Source organism: Oncorhynchus tshawytscha, linkage group LG10, assembly GCF_018296145.1.
Source record: "Oncorhynchus tshawytscha isolate Ot180627B linkage group LG10, Otsh_v2.0, whole genome shotgun sequence".
NCBI lineage: Eukaryota > Metazoa > Chordata > Actinopteri > Salmoniformes > Salmonidae > Oncorhynchus > Oncorhynchus tshawytscha.
Genome location: NC_056438.1, coordinates 25,199,033 through 25,213,957, shown reverse-complemented (window position 1 = coordinate 25,213,957; position 14,925 = coordinate 25,199,033). Strand labels below are relative to the sequence as shown.

The following is a 14,925-nucleotide window of genomic DNA, read 5'->3' as shown; positions in this document are numbered from 1 at the left end:
ATCCCTGTGTATTCTATACTTATTCATTAAGTGTGTCGGTGAGAAGCTACAGACAAAAGGTAATTAAAAGCCAGACGAAGAGAATGTCAGCCAAAGCTAAAACACCAGGCTTCAGCAGTTCTTCTCTCTCCCTCTGTCTCTCTCTCTGTCTCTCTCCCTGTCTCTCTCCCTGTCTCTCTCCCTGTCTCTCTCCCTGTCTCTCTCCCTGTCTCTCTCTCTCTCTCTCTCTCTCTCTCTCTCTGTCTCTCTCTGTCTCTCTCTGTGTATGAATGTGAATTATGCAGGTAATTATTTCAGTACCCCCCCCCCCTTCCTTCCCTGAGATTAATCATCCCAGGTCAATAAAAACAAAATGGATGCCCTTTTCTTCTTCTTCACAATGTATTGCCTTTTGGTATTCATTTACCAGATTGGAAAATAAAGGGCCCACGATGTAAACACACCAGACTTGCCCCGACACGCAAGGTGACATTTTGTTTGGGAACGAGGACCAATAGGAATTATCTGCCATCTCCTTAAGTGTTGGAGAGGGGGTACATTTGTGGGACACCAATGCACCAAGGGGGGGTCCTCCAATTGACCTCGATCCACTTGCCATTTAACCCTGTGTGTATATGAGCATCAGAGGTCAGAGGGGACACCCAATGGGAATTAAGAGCTGTGGAGCAATCAAACTGTTAATATTTCTTTATTTTTACTGCGTGTGGGTGTGCCTCTGTCAGCAGACCTAAACCCCGTCCCATTCTCCTCGTGTCCCTGTGCTCCTGCTCCAGCCATAGTTAATAAAGACAAACTCTGACCCCACTGCCCTTTGCAGATTTGGGATTAGATATTAGGGAAAAGCAATTAGAAGGGAAAAACTCGTGGATATTGAGCCCCTTCCGCTTTAGGATTAGTCTAGTCCCGTGCGGTAAGCGACTAGGGAACGCTGGATATGGAGAAACGGGGGGGGGTATGAAATCTCTGTGATCCCCTGAGTTAATGTCTGCTCAATGGCCCCGCTTGAGTAGATCTGGAGATTATGCTTCTTTAATTGATAACCAAAAGGAGCTAAGCCAAAGGGGGAGGGGCCACCTTCAGGACAGGGAATGTTCCGTGGCAAGGAGAGACATTTATGTATCTTTATTAGGAGTTGTAATAGTAGGCCAGTAGTAGATAAACATTTCAGCTGGAAACTTTTCCATGACATGTGGTGAAAAATGTTTTCTTTATTATCAGTAGTGATGATAGTAGTAGGCGTAGTAGTGCTAGTAGTAGTACTAGTAATAATACAAGGAGAAGCCTGAGTCGTCGTCATAGTATGATTATAAACCGCTAACCGTACACTCTAGCATCTTTTTGCTATGGCCTAGGCCCTTGGTTGTTATTGTTTTGTCACTGAGGTAAACCTGAGGCAACCCCACTACTCCGAACGAGCCCACAGATTTGACTGGAAGGACTAATCTCCTCTCACTAATAGATTTACTCTGCACTGTGTTGTCTTTAATTACAGTATCTCATGACACTGGGGTTTGGGTCTATGTGTTGCTATTTGCATGGCTTACCGCAGGATCAACTCTTTAAGCCCTGAGTCAGAGTCATTCGGTTGGAAGTCTTTTCGCAATTTACAGTCCGGACAGAAACAGATTAGGGGGAAAAAAATAAGAAAGAGACAACAACAAAAAATGGCTCTATGTTAAGTGTTTGTGTCTGCCGAGCATCCATCACCAACCGGTTTGACTGAGAGGCGCATATTTATCGAATTCTGATTTATTTTCCACAGCGCTAATGGCTCCTAGTTTATGACCCTAGTGCGCATTGGCGAAACAGAAGTTCCTCAGGCACCACCCTTCCCTTTTCATAGCTCATTTCTTTTGGCGTAATGATAAACATAAGCCCTCTTTCTCAGTCCTCTCTCTGATATGCTGCATCAAGTCTCTGTGTGTCTATCGGCGTTGCACGTCTGACTGTTAAAGTGGGACGGCGGTTTGCGGTTCGGTTTAATGTCAAATCCAGATAATAATTCTAGATGATAAGCTGGTCGGATTAGACGGCCCAAACTCAGGAAATGGCCCCGAAACTGAACTTGTTATGCATCAGTCTCGCTCTTTCTCTCTCTCATTCTTGCTCTCTCTTTGTGTCTTTCTCCCGCTCTCTCTTTTCTGACTCCGAGCCGTCCCATCAAATACTCTTACACTGGATTTGAAACTAATAGCTGTCACTTGGTCCAATTCACTGCGACGGAGAGTAATGTGCGTTCATGAAAATGTGCAAAGACAGGGAGCGTAGGTGTTCAAAGTGCCTAATATACATTCCAGAGAGGGAGGCCGTTCGCGGTTATTGTGTGCCTGTGTCCGTGTGAACGTGCATGTTTGGCTGTCTGTCTGTGTATTAGTCTGGAAGAGCAAGACAGGCGGTGAGAGAAAGAGAGATGATGAGAGACAGAGAGATTGATCCAGAGAGGACGACCGGCAGGGAGAAAGGAAGGGAAGAGACAAGAGAGAGGGAAAGGGACTGCCTACCTAGCGCTGGTTGTTTGTGTGTGTGCATTAACAGTGCCATAAAGCAGACCCATCTCAGGAAGTCCCATATAACTGCCATCTGTCGGCCTGTAAATCTGTCAGGAGGGGTCAGGTTCGGCACGAGTCACGGAGAGGCAGGCGGGATCTGAGAAGAATGACAACCCATTACCCCGGCAGACAGTGAGCCTCCATTACCAGTCAGACATCTCCCTCGCGCCAAGCCGACACTATCGTATGACAGCACAGTGGCACGCCATAGCAACATGTACCTCCAAATACTGACATATCTCGCTACCTTGACTGGCAGTAGAAAGGGGGAGCCTGAGCTATAGGAGACTTGTGATAGATTTTCAAAACTGAAGCCAAAGGTCTTTGCTATTTTTAGGCTACATTCGAGGGTTCAAGTCGAGATGCTATATATTTTCGAAGAATGATGTGTTCTAGTTGTCCGCTGCGGATGTGTGGCTTTCTCTTCTTCCTGAACAAGGGATTGTCCAAGGTCAGGGAGGGAGGGAGAGATGGCGGAGGTAACCGAGCCATGTAGCAGCTCCACCATATTAAGTTACACAGAGCATTACATGAATCTGTCAAGATTGCAATAAAATACGGATCAGGATTAGGAGCGGGAATGAAAGTGAATATTTTAATCAAGCCCCTGTGTTTATCCCACTGTCTATAAACAGGTTGTGGGGAGTGGAAATGGAGGGGGGGTAGGTGGAGAGGTAGAATGCATTATAATTCCATTCTCTTATCAATCCTTTCTCTTTCTCTCTCCTTCCTCTCGCTCTTCTTCTCTCTGTCTCTCCCGCTCTCTCTCTCCAGGTCTGACACCACCTACCACGCCCCCCCACAAAGCCAGTCAAGAGAACCCTTTCAAAGCATCACTCAAAACCAAGTTGTCTTCATGCTCCTCGTCTGCCCTGGCGTACAAGAGGGTTCGGCTGAGCGAGGCGGGCCCCTGCGGCCCCCCAGCCCTAACCCCGACCCTAGGTGGGGGTCCCTCCAGGAAGGGCCCCGAGCAGACTGAACTGTATGCTCAGCTGAGCAAAGCGTCCACTGCCCTCCCCAACTCGGTGGTCACCGCAACGACAGGGGGTTGCCAGGAGGAGCCCCGCGGCTTCAGCGACCACGACTATTGTCAGTCGCCGGCGGCCAGCACAAAACGGGACGCTGACGCTAATGCGGCTAACGCAGCTTATGCTACTGTTACCATGACGACTACTACGACAACCCCTCTGATGCCCAATCCGGTCATGGCGGAGGACAGGCATGTGAAATGTAAGGACTCAGCCATGCCACCCTCCTCCTTTTCTTCTTCCTCCTCCTCTTCTACATCTTCTCCTACATCTTCATCCTCTTTGGCCAAGCAGCTGCAGCAGAGCTCTTACCCTGTGGCTACGGAGGCTCGGGGGCAGGGTGCTCGGGGACAGGACCGGACCCCCACCACCCAGACAAGAGCACCCCCACCACAGACCCTAGATGGGGATCAGCATTCCACCAGCAGGAAGCAGCCCCTGCGAGACCAGGAGATCCGGGCGGAGCTCAACAAGCACTTTGGCCGCCCCCAGCAAGCCATTTACAGCCAGGGTGAGAAGGGGGGGGAGTTGGTGGTGGAGGAGGGGGGGCAGGGAGGAGGGGAGAAGGTTGTCGCCCCGCAGGCGTCCGAGGAGAACCCTGCTGGGGACGAGTACTACTGCAAGCTCCCTGGTTCTGGTTCTACTGGGTACCTGCACCCGGGTCTCCCGCCCTTCCACGAGGAACTTGAGCTCCAGGACCGTGGCGTGGAGGGGCGCTACCTCTACCCCTGGGAGGGCACCCCCCTGGAAATGCTTTTCGAGTCCTGCTCGCCGTCCTGCTCGCCGTCCAGCTGCTCCCCCTCACGGGGCTCCGTCTCACCCCTCTCCTCGCTCCTCCTCTCCCCCAGACACTTTGTCTGGCCCCGTTCGGGCTCCCCCTCCTCCCGTTCTCGCTCCCGGTCCCGCAGTTCCTCCTCCCACCACCGGAGGCGCTCCCTCTCCAGCTCACCCGACGGACGCACCTCCTCCAGGTGAGTAAAGCCTCAATCTCTTCTCACCGTGTCTAGGCTCCCATGTCCATACTACGTCTTGCCCAATGTGTCTACTACTTCATTCATTCTAAGTAGTATGCCAGTGTGGATATCGGAACACAGCCAACTCATTCCCTCCTGCTGGGTGCCATTTCCCCTCTGTTGTTCGAACGTTGTTTGAGCGTTGCCTAAAGGTTGTGGGCGGCTCTGACAGTGTTCCCGGCAGGGGGTGGACAGCTCAGTCGTGTCAACAGGCCTCCTCAGCTGTCAGAGACGTGTCAGTAGAGGATAGGCCATGTGCTCTGAGTCTCTTCAGTCTCCCAGTATGGGGCCTCCTTTAGCTTCAGCTGCTTCAGCATCCCCAGCTTGAGCTAAAAACATTGGGGAGACTCATTATATTCCACAGGAAAGAGGCTTTAACAATAGGAGAGTGTGGCAGGGTCAGGGAGAATCCTTACTGGCTTGACTACTAGACAGTGGATTGCAATTGGCTGGTGTAATGAGGCTAGCCAAGCTCAACTCTCTCTATAGACTTTACTATAGAGCAGAGGCTGTATGTATCACTCTTCTTAGAGTAGAAGTGCTGATCTCAGAGCAGGTCCCTCATGTACATAATCTTATTCACTATGCTCTAAAAGGCTAAACTGATCCGTGATCAGCACTCCTACTATGAGAAGCTTGATACTTACAGACCGACAGTTCCACTGGGAAATACCAGACAAGGAGGTTTGGTGTGTTAGTCATGTGCTATCAAAATGGTATATCTGAGAAAGAGGCAACTAGGAAAATGATGAAGCGACTGAGGCGCTGGGCTTTGGTTGCTTCAACGTTGTCAAAGCTTCATTTCCCATGGCAAGGTTTTGTCTCTCTCATCTCCTCCTCCGTTTTCCTGGGATCTCTGTTTGATGCAGTGCATGTTGTTTTAAGCTGCAGCTGTTGTTTTTGCTGAGCGCCAGGCGAACCCCCCTTTGTCCCGGAAGATGAAAGCCAAATCTGGGAAGTGAGTTTAGTTCTGGACCCCCCCTCCTCTGAAAACAGTGTGTATTATCACAGCAGCTCGAGAGAGAACTACATTTCCCATGGTTCTCTTTGATCGGAGCAGAGTGGGTACTGTGTTTTTTTTTTTAATTTTAAGGGTTATAGGTACCGAGTAGGACGACACATATAAGGAGACTTTATCACCGAGTTTGCATTGAGTGCCTTGCAAACTGGATAGACTCTTCGTTCACTTCCCTCAAGCTCATAAGTGAGTTTAAGTTTGTTTGCTGGGTTAATGAAAGGTCTCAATGGAGGTTAGCTTTGCCCTCTGTTTTGAAGTCCTTTACCCTTGATAAATCACTCACTCGGATGACTATCACCAACCTCATGATACAGTACACCGAGAAAGTCACAAGGTTTCTAAAGATGTCAGAGTTGGTACTTAAAAGAAGAAAAACGTGGGGAAAAATAACCACATAAAAGGTCATGACTAAGTTTACCGGAGTAAAAGTACCTCAATCTCAAGAGCTCACTCAAGAACTCAAAGGGAAACAATTTCAACAAATCCATTTTTTTCTCTCTCAAATCCTCTCGACTCCCCATCTCTCTTTCCAAACTCTCGTCTTCCTTAACTCTGTGGACGTTTGACCGTTGCCTAGCCTCTCTCCCTCTATCATTCAAGTCTGCCTTCTTCAGCATCTGTTCAATAATTAAGCAATGAGATCGTGTACTCTGTGTAGGGCTACTAGCTTTAGAGTTAGGCCACAGGGCCTAAGGACCTTCCCCTCATTTAACATAGATACGAGGAGTATGTATATACTGGCCCTGATGGGGGGAAAAGGTGAGAACATCTCCCAGCTGCACTGTGCAGAAGCAGAGTCTAGCAAGTCAAATTCAGTAGAACTAGGAAAATGTGTTAAGAAAAATTTGCAGAATATATTTGGACTTTTGGTTATGTGTTTTTTTTTATGGTTAGATTTTACACTGTGACTGTCTGTCATCTTGCAAGAAAAGGCTATGATTTAGGGATGCCAAGGTACAGTGGCTGGCATGTCTAGACAACATTATCGTTTTTTCGAGATACGCATTTCAGATATGCACACATTTTTTAAATATCCTGGATGATATCTTGATGATTAATGTGCATTCCGTTTTTTGCAGGCCTCGTCACAACATGGACTCCAGCACTTACCGATCCAGGACCCACAAAAGCCCTCACTCGCAGTCTCGATCTCAGTCCAGATCCCCCCTCAGCCGCAGGCCAAGGTAAGGGTCCACCACATTCCCTTACACTAAACCAGGGGTAAACAGCTCTGGTCTGATGATCCAGTCCCTGCAGTTAATGCTTGTTTTCATCCTTGCCTTTTAACCAACAACATGAATTGATTGAAAACCAGCAGGATTGTGGAACCCCTGTACAATGTCCTTATGCACAAACACAGGGAGTGTAAAATGTTGACAGTCACTCCCAGCTCCAAAATGATTTGCTATTGATGAGCCTAACGACACCAGGAAATCCCCAACTCTTCCCATCTCTCCAATGCATGGACAAATCTTGACGAGGAAGTTGAGAGAGAAAAGTTGCACTTCTTTCCCCCCGGACGAAGCCCTAACTAAGCAGAAAGTAATGACGTCAAGTAGTGCTGACAGTGGCAGCTGCCCAACTCCCAACTGTACGCCTCTCCCGCTATCCACCATCTCCCGCGGGCCTCCTGTGGGATCCATAACCTTAACAGCGGGGAGGAGGCATCTTCTTATTAATGCGTTTGTTTGTTTCCCTACCCCTCTGAGAAATTTAGCCCATCTCGTTGGTGGGTTTTTTTCGGCCGATACGCTTCATAACTGCTGGCATCAAATTGAAGGGCGGATGTTGGAAGGGCGGTGGAGGACAGTGAAAGTGATGGGTTTGGTTTGGTCCCTCCGCAGGTACGACAGCTACGAGGAATACCAACACGAGCGTCTGAAGCGGGAGGAGTATCGCCAGGACTACCAGAAGAGGGAGTCCCAGAGGGCCGAGCAGAGGGAGAGGCAAAGTGAAAAAGCAATAGTGAGTTCCCCTGTCATTCTTCTTATATTCTCTCTTTTCTGATCTTTCTCTCTCTCCCTCTGCTAATGTCCTTACGTTCCCACCCACCCACCCTCGCCCTCTCTGCCTATCTCTCTACTTTGCCACCCATCCAATCCCTCTTTCTCTTCACCTCTCTCTCTCGCTGCCTTTCTCTACACTCCCAACCACTCTCTCGCTCTCGCTCTCCCTCTCCCTCTCTCTCTCTCGCTCTCTCTCTCTCTCTCTCTCTCTCTCTCTCTCATCCATCCTTCTAACAGCAGCCTGGCATTAATATCTCCCAGCTGTACCCATCGCTGTCTCACTACCTAGACAGGGCAGACAGTTGTGGGCCTGTGGCCGTGCCTCCTGCCTACTGTTCCTCTCTAATGAATGAATACATGCAAAGTGAGTCACTGAATCTTTCAGGGCTCCACTCGTTTCCTCTTTATCTCCAGGTTGTGTATTTTTAAAAGTCTCCGGCATCTGGGAACGGTGTCAGTTCTAATTAATCACACCACAGGGGCACATGTTAGAAACGGCAAGAGTGGGAGGAGGGATAAAAAGGGAAATTCGCCGCCAAGGCAATGTACACTTCAAATAAGGAATCTTTCTAGTGATCTAGTTTGAATTTAATCAAAGTGGGATGAATATCAATTCTCAACCCTTCTCTCTGTTTAGTATTGCACTCGTTTGGAACATGCTAACAGAGACTGATAAAGGCACACGTCAAGTAATGCACACACGCACAGCTTTAGCCTGCATACATTTTAGACGAGACGGTTATGGGTAGCAAAGCCAAGCTGTCAGTAGAGGTTTGGGAGGCAAGCGGATGTGAGGGCCACACACACGTACACTGACTGCCAGCCTTGGGGTGGAGTCCTGCACAGGGCAGTTTTTGTTGAGCCGCACCCGCCCCACGCCGGCCACATCAATTCTGAGCTTCACCCGATACCCGACATCAGGACAGATTTTTTTCTCCACAACCCAACCCATCGGCATAGAATTGTTCTGAGAGCCGATCCGTGACCCGACAAATATCAACTTCTAAAAAAAATATGATGACTTAATTTGTCTGCGTGTCTATTCAACATTTGGATAAAAGAAAACCATGCCATTAGTAAAGAGCAATATATTTTATTTTCACAATGAGATGCGGCATATTGACAACTCAATCGTTCTGAAGAAAAGGGCATTTTCATTAGCCATCTTACCTCCTGAAAGTCTATAACCGACATAACAAAACCTTTGCATTCAATTTTGTTTAGATATTCAAAAAGTTTAATTGAAACTTAAATCAACAATTCCCATCATCGAATATAGGCTGCAAAAATAGATTTATTTAGTATTGCTATACTCAAACTTTTAACAACCACACAGGTTTAAACTTGATATGGTCTAAATGAACAAAAGCCTGAATTAACATTATAAGATGATTATATTTTTTTATTTATTTAACTAGGCAAGTCAGTTCAGAACTATTTTTTTTTTACAATGACGGCCTACCCAGGGCAAACCCGGACGAAGCTGGGGAAATTGTGCGCCGGCGTATGGGACTCCCAATCACTGCCGGATGTGATGCAGCCTGGATTATTAACTGATAATCAACTGAATTAGCCTATCATAAACAAATATGCTTTGCAGGCTGTGTATCCATCTACCGGTTTTGTGTTTCAGCACCACACATATAATGGACAGTTCCCTGATTCGCTGCATGTGTGGCTGGTAGCCTGTCTGCCTTACCATTCACCGAATGGAATTTGCGACACAGTGCCAAACAACATGGTCATGGGTTCGTAAAAAAAAAAACTTGAATGTTTCCTACCTGCAGTATAATTGTTCTGAACCGCAAGCCGACCCGCGGGTTGAAAGAATATTTTCATTCCACCCGGCAGCTTCTTTTGCTGGTCAATCATAGGGACCTGTGGATATCAGACCCGATGCAGGACTCTACCTTGGGTGCCGTCTTGGAAAGCCAGTATATTTATCAGCTGTCAGGAATTAAATAACTAGTTCCGCAAACTGTATGTGAAGAAGAGCCAGAGAAAAAGAACACTTATCTCTTGCCATTGAGGATGCATCCCAAATGGCACTCTGTTCCCTAGATAGTGCACTACCTTTGACCAGGGCCCATAGCGCTCTGGTCAAAAGTAGTGCATTACATAGGGAACAGGGTGCTATTTGGGACAGAGCCTTAGTTTAGCTTCTTTGCGGAGGTGAACTTTAAGTTTTAGTACCAGGCAACTGATTTACATGTATAAGTTACCAGTGGCCTGAGGTAGCTTTCAAAATTTGAATGGATTCCAATAGACTTGCCCCAGCAATGGCAAGTAAATGAGTGAATAAGTAAATAATACCAGTGATACAACGTAGCCCTAAAGCTTGCTCTGCATTATATGATTAGCAGACGCAATTAAATTTCTCCCAAAACCATGATTGCAGCCTCGTGCTTTAGGTCCAAAATTATGCCGCTGTGACCTTTGTGTCCTTTGTGGTTCGAGGAACATTGTGTGACCCCCCCCGGCCTCCTGTTGTTCCTGATGGTGTTTCGTACAGGTTTCTCTAAATGGCATATTAACTGGAGCCTACTGTATGGCATAAACAACTCATTAACTCATGTTCAGTTCTGAGACTATAACAAAAGAGGACGAGCTATTGAAAGAGAAAAGGCTTCCTTCTGATATTTGTCACTGGATTGAACAAAAAATATGGGCCAGAAACAAAGACAGAAAAGACAAGTGAATGAACAGGGAGATCTAAGACGATCGCTAAAGCCTCTCTGTCCTATCAGATAAGAGGAGGTATTTAGCACAGCCCAACCAATCAAGGAGGAACAAAACAAGACGGGAGCAACAAAAGGGTGGCCTCACGTCAACGCTCGCCACCGGGTGTTCCGAGTAGTTCATAACGGCCACAGAGTGAACCTGAAGGGAAGGAAACAGGATGAACGAGAGGGAAGTACTCCTCCTTTATCTCTCTCCCTCTCTCTTTCTATCCTTTAATGAGCAGGAGGAGAGACGGGTGGTGTACGTGGGGAGACTGAGGTCCGACAGCACGCGAACCGAGCTAAAGCGGCGTTTTGAAGTCTTCGGCGAGATCGAAGAGTGTGCCGTGAACCTGAGAGATGACGGGTAAGGCCCCGGGACGGTGTTTGCGTGTGACGTGCGTGCATGCGTGTGTGTTGGCTATATAGGGAGGTAATAGGATTCATTGTGTCCATACATTCCTACCATCTGGGTTAGGTGGAACACGGAAAAGCATCATCTCTTTGCATCGACTTCTATGTCAAAGTCGAGTGGAGACGCAGGGCGGGATGGAGCTGTATGCATTCCAATCATGTTTTATTCATCTTATCTGTTCCTAGCCTAAAAAGAGCCCTACAGATACATTTTACTGTATAAATAAATAGTGTGGATGTCCACTAACAGAGGAGGCCCTGACGTCGTTTTTCTATTCCCGACTGCAGGGACAATTTTGGTTTCATCACCTACCGCTACACTTGTGACGCCTTCGCTGCCCTTGAAAACGGACACACCTTGCGCCGGTCAAACGAGCCCCAGTTCGAGCTGTGCTTCGGTGGACAAAAGCAGTTCTGCAAATCGAATTATACAGACTTGGGTAAGTTCTGCTTTGTTGTTGCTCGGGAGAACCCCGGAGCCACGGCCAATACAGGCGGACTGTCAAAGGGAGGGATGGAGGGGGAAGCTGGGAAAGAAATAGGCTCAAGTGACACCTTATAAAATGAAAGAGCATATATTTACCCTTACCCCACCCCACCCCCAAGCTTTACAATTCACCTTTGAGGCATCACGGTTCTGTGTACCAGTCCAGGAATAGAACTGCTCTTTTACCGCCACCCATATAGGAGTATATCTCGAGGAATCGGGAGGCCTTCTTCCATTCCATTGCTCAAAGCCTATATCTTTCTACTTAGTCAATGCACAAGTAATTGGAAAGATGAGCGCAAGATTCTTTAAAAGCTTATCTGTGATTTGTTTTGATACCCTATATACAGTGATGTATAGTTTATGCTCTGGTCCTCTTGGAGGGGAAAGAGAGGTAGATGGAAGCAGAGAGGGAGGGGGGAGTGGGATGAAGAGGAGGGTGGAGGGGTGGAGGGGGCAAGGTTAAGTCCCATCAGCCCATCCCTCCTGGGTGAGCCTCCATCTGTTGCCAGCTGTTGTGGCGTTCAACAGAGGAAAGACCTCGCTGTGGTACCTAGCAGCGTGTCATCCACTGAGAGAAGGATGAAGGGTCGACGGGAGGGAAGGGGGGGATGAAGAAACGAGCCTGACAGCAGAGGCCTGATTGACTAATAATCAGCCATCTCTTCCTCATGCGACACTTATAGACAAAGACAGACACAGGCTCGGGTTCTTAAGACGGCAGCCCTACAAAGTGCCGTCGACATAAAAGCACGGGTAGAGCTAGTTGATTCATCTGAGGAAAAGGTACACAACTTACACATGCATGCACCGAAAAAGAAACCTCATCCGCATGAAAGACTGGACTCGATGTTCAGATGGACGTGGTGCCGGATGACGAATATGACAAATAATGCAAGACATTGATCAAAAAATATCTCTGCTTCTCCCTCGGCAGACGCCGATGTTGAAAACAAGAATAGAAAATGGCTGGTCCATCCTTCTCTTTCTCATCCTCTACCTATACTATTGCCCCAGTATCAATAAGAGGGTAGACATTTTGGCATCGATGTTTAAATAGTCAGTCAGTCCACCAAGGTGGATGTTCTCCTGTGTGGCCATAAGAGGTCATTTGCTCCATTTGATGATGGAGGTTAAGATGCAGAGTGGGGCTTGTACAGTTGCTCCCATATTCCACTCGCCATTCATACCTTGACAGAGAGTGAAATGGGGAATGCTTAATGCAGGGCCACCGGGAGGTCAGTAGGTCATGGCAGAAGGAAAAAAATAACATGTTCTTCAAAGGAATGAAGGCATTATTGTATATTTCCGAGGTCCTTGAGAAAAGACATGGAGCGCTAAAGACAGCTAATCAGTCTCTCGGAATGAAAAGAAAGACCTTCGTTCTGCTTCCTCTCTTTTTTTTGAGAGAGAAAAACTAGTTCAGGCTATCCCAAACTGCCCCGTGACGGGAGTAGGAGAAAAAGGGAAGGCGAAAAGAAAGAGAAGAGAAAAGCGTAGTGTCCAAAGCGAGGGAACTTGAATAATGTCATGCGGTAGCGACCTCAGTCCTTCCTCTCAATCTTGCCCGGCGCGCTCGTCTCGATTTTTTTTTTTTTATTGTTGTTTTCCGAGACACTGTCCATTAGTTCTAAGTAGTGTGCATGGGTATTTTTCATCCGTCAAGGTGTGCGGCATGACACAATCCACCCCTTGGCCATAGCATTAGATCACGACTGGCATCTCCTGCTTGCCATGGTCATTCCCATTTCTCAAGCTCTCAAAGTTTGCCGCAGCCTGTGTGTGGGGGCCCCATTTGTGAAGCTGTCTGCCATGAGAGATAAGACACTTGTTTATTATCGCGCTGACCATTCAAAATAGATGCCTCCGCCACTCGCTCAGTTTGGGATTTTTTTGGTCACTCGGTGTCAGGAAAAGCTTTATTTTCCACCCTGAGCATTTTAATCATGTAAACATTGTGTCTAAAGACCTCATTTCATGAGAGATATGAAACATTGGAGGGGAGTACGGATAACTTTGGGACTTATTGAAAAGTAACAGATGCAGATGGGTTCTTTGAGATTGATGTAGACGTGCCACTTGCCTTGATCTGTGAGACAGGTATTTTGTGTCCAGCGACATTTTGTGTCCAGACATTTACAATACACTTTAGTCGTTTGGCAGACGCTCTTATCCGGAGCGACTTACAGGAGACCATTTAGGTTGCTTAACACTGATGTCAAAATGAATCTCTGGTTTCAGATTCCCATTCTGACGACTTTGATCCAGCCTCCACTAAAAGCAAGTATGACTCCATGGATTTTGACAGCTTGCTGAGAGAGGCCCAGCGCTGCTTGAGAAGGTAACAAGTGCTCTAGCAGCCGCTGTCTACCAAGAGGGATGTCTTGATACCTCACTAATGCTTCTGTCCTTTGACTACGAGAAGTTTTACACTCTATGTAAGAGAGTATATAAAGAGGAATCTATATATATATATATATATATATATAGACATATATATATATAGACATATATATATATAGACATATATATATATATAACAAAAAGTATATTAAAAACAATGTTTACATGAACATAGCTGCTGAAGAAGCTGGGAAGAGACAGTACCTGGAAAGCCAGTGAATCCTCATAACCCTGTACACAGATGTGTGTGCTTTACTGCTGTACAACAGTCAGTGAAAGACAAAAACATTCATGAGATTTTTTTCTCTCTCCAAGCACTACAAAAACCCAACTATGCTTTGAGTGGTGAAACATGTGCAGCTCGTTCAGTCTTTTTTTCTTGTTGTCCTTGATTATTCTTTTAGTTTTTTTTTTTAAATCTGGTGTTTGGGATGTGGTGTTATGTTATTAACGAGAGTATAGGGAAGCGTATCTTGGAGGCTCAAGATAACGTTGCTGTCTAGATTTTCAGGACAAAAAATGTAGCCCTGTATATACAGATATTATCAAAAGGAATATTTTTATTTTGTGTACATATCAAACAAAGTTCTTTATTTGTTACAGCTATGCACTGTAAAATGCAGCCTTTTTAAAAATGATGAAGACATTTTCTCAATTAAGAATGTCGATCTGTAGTTATTACAATGATGTAAGACATATTGTACACCTACATGAAGTTTAGGAGGACATGACATGATTGTAAAAATGTGTAGGAGGCTCATTTTGATGGAGCATGTGAACAAATTTCCTTTTTTAAGAATTATTTTGTTGGGGGAAAAAAGTTACCCATGTATAGTTTTATCTGTTTATAAAGTTTCTCAATCAGTGTTTTTCCGTATACAACAAGTATAAAATGCATTTTTAACGTGTTTTTTCATGATTGTAATGAAACAAACCCCATTTTTAATAATATTTCTGAAACAATCAGTATATATATATATATATATATCAATTCATTTTGATTTCAATGCTTTTTATGGTTCTCGTTTTGATAATTTTACTCTCAGTGAGAAAAGACTACTACTATGTTTAATCTGTTTAATCAGGATAAACCGTGCATATTTATCTATTTATTTTAATATTTGAATCAAAAATATTTATCCTCTCCATCTCACATGGTGTACCTCACACATTTTTGCTATTTATATTTTTATTTGATTTTTGTTATTTCACTTACAATCAGTGGGTAAGGTGTACAATAATGTGGGAATATTACATTCTATGCCTTTCAGAAACAATAAAAAAATA

General features: G+C 45.9%; 1 protein-coding gene across 5 annotated transcripts in view; it reads left to right on the top strand.

Moving 5' to 3' along the window:
- The window catches only part of LOC112259985 (peroxisome proliferator-activated receptor gamma, coactivator 1 alpha), a 42,141-nt gene extending 28,418 nt beyond the window's left edge, over positions 1-13,723 (top strand). For 2 of the 5 annotated variants that reach the window (XM_042328394.1, XM_024434742.2), the window contains 6 exons: positions 3,324-4,548; positions 6,688-6,792; positions 7,453-7,573; positions 10,577-10,701; positions 11,037-11,188; positions 13,477-13,722. In XM_042328394.1, the coding sequence (XP_042184328.1) occupies positions 3,324-4,548; positions 6,688-6,792; positions 7,453-7,573; positions 10,577-10,701; positions 11,037-11,188; positions 13,477-13,580 (1,832 nt within the window). In that variant the 3' untranslated portion in view covers positions 13,581-13,722. Of the gene's footprint in view, positions 1-3,323; positions 4,549-6,687; positions 6,793-7,452; positions 7,574-10,576; positions 10,702-11,036; positions 11,189-13,476 lie in introns of all 5 variants that reach the window. The other 3 variants (XM_024434744.2, XM_024434743.2, XM_024434745.2) reach the window with 3 other exon arrangements.
- The last annotated feature ends 1,202 nt before the right edge of the window (positions 13,724-14,925 follow it).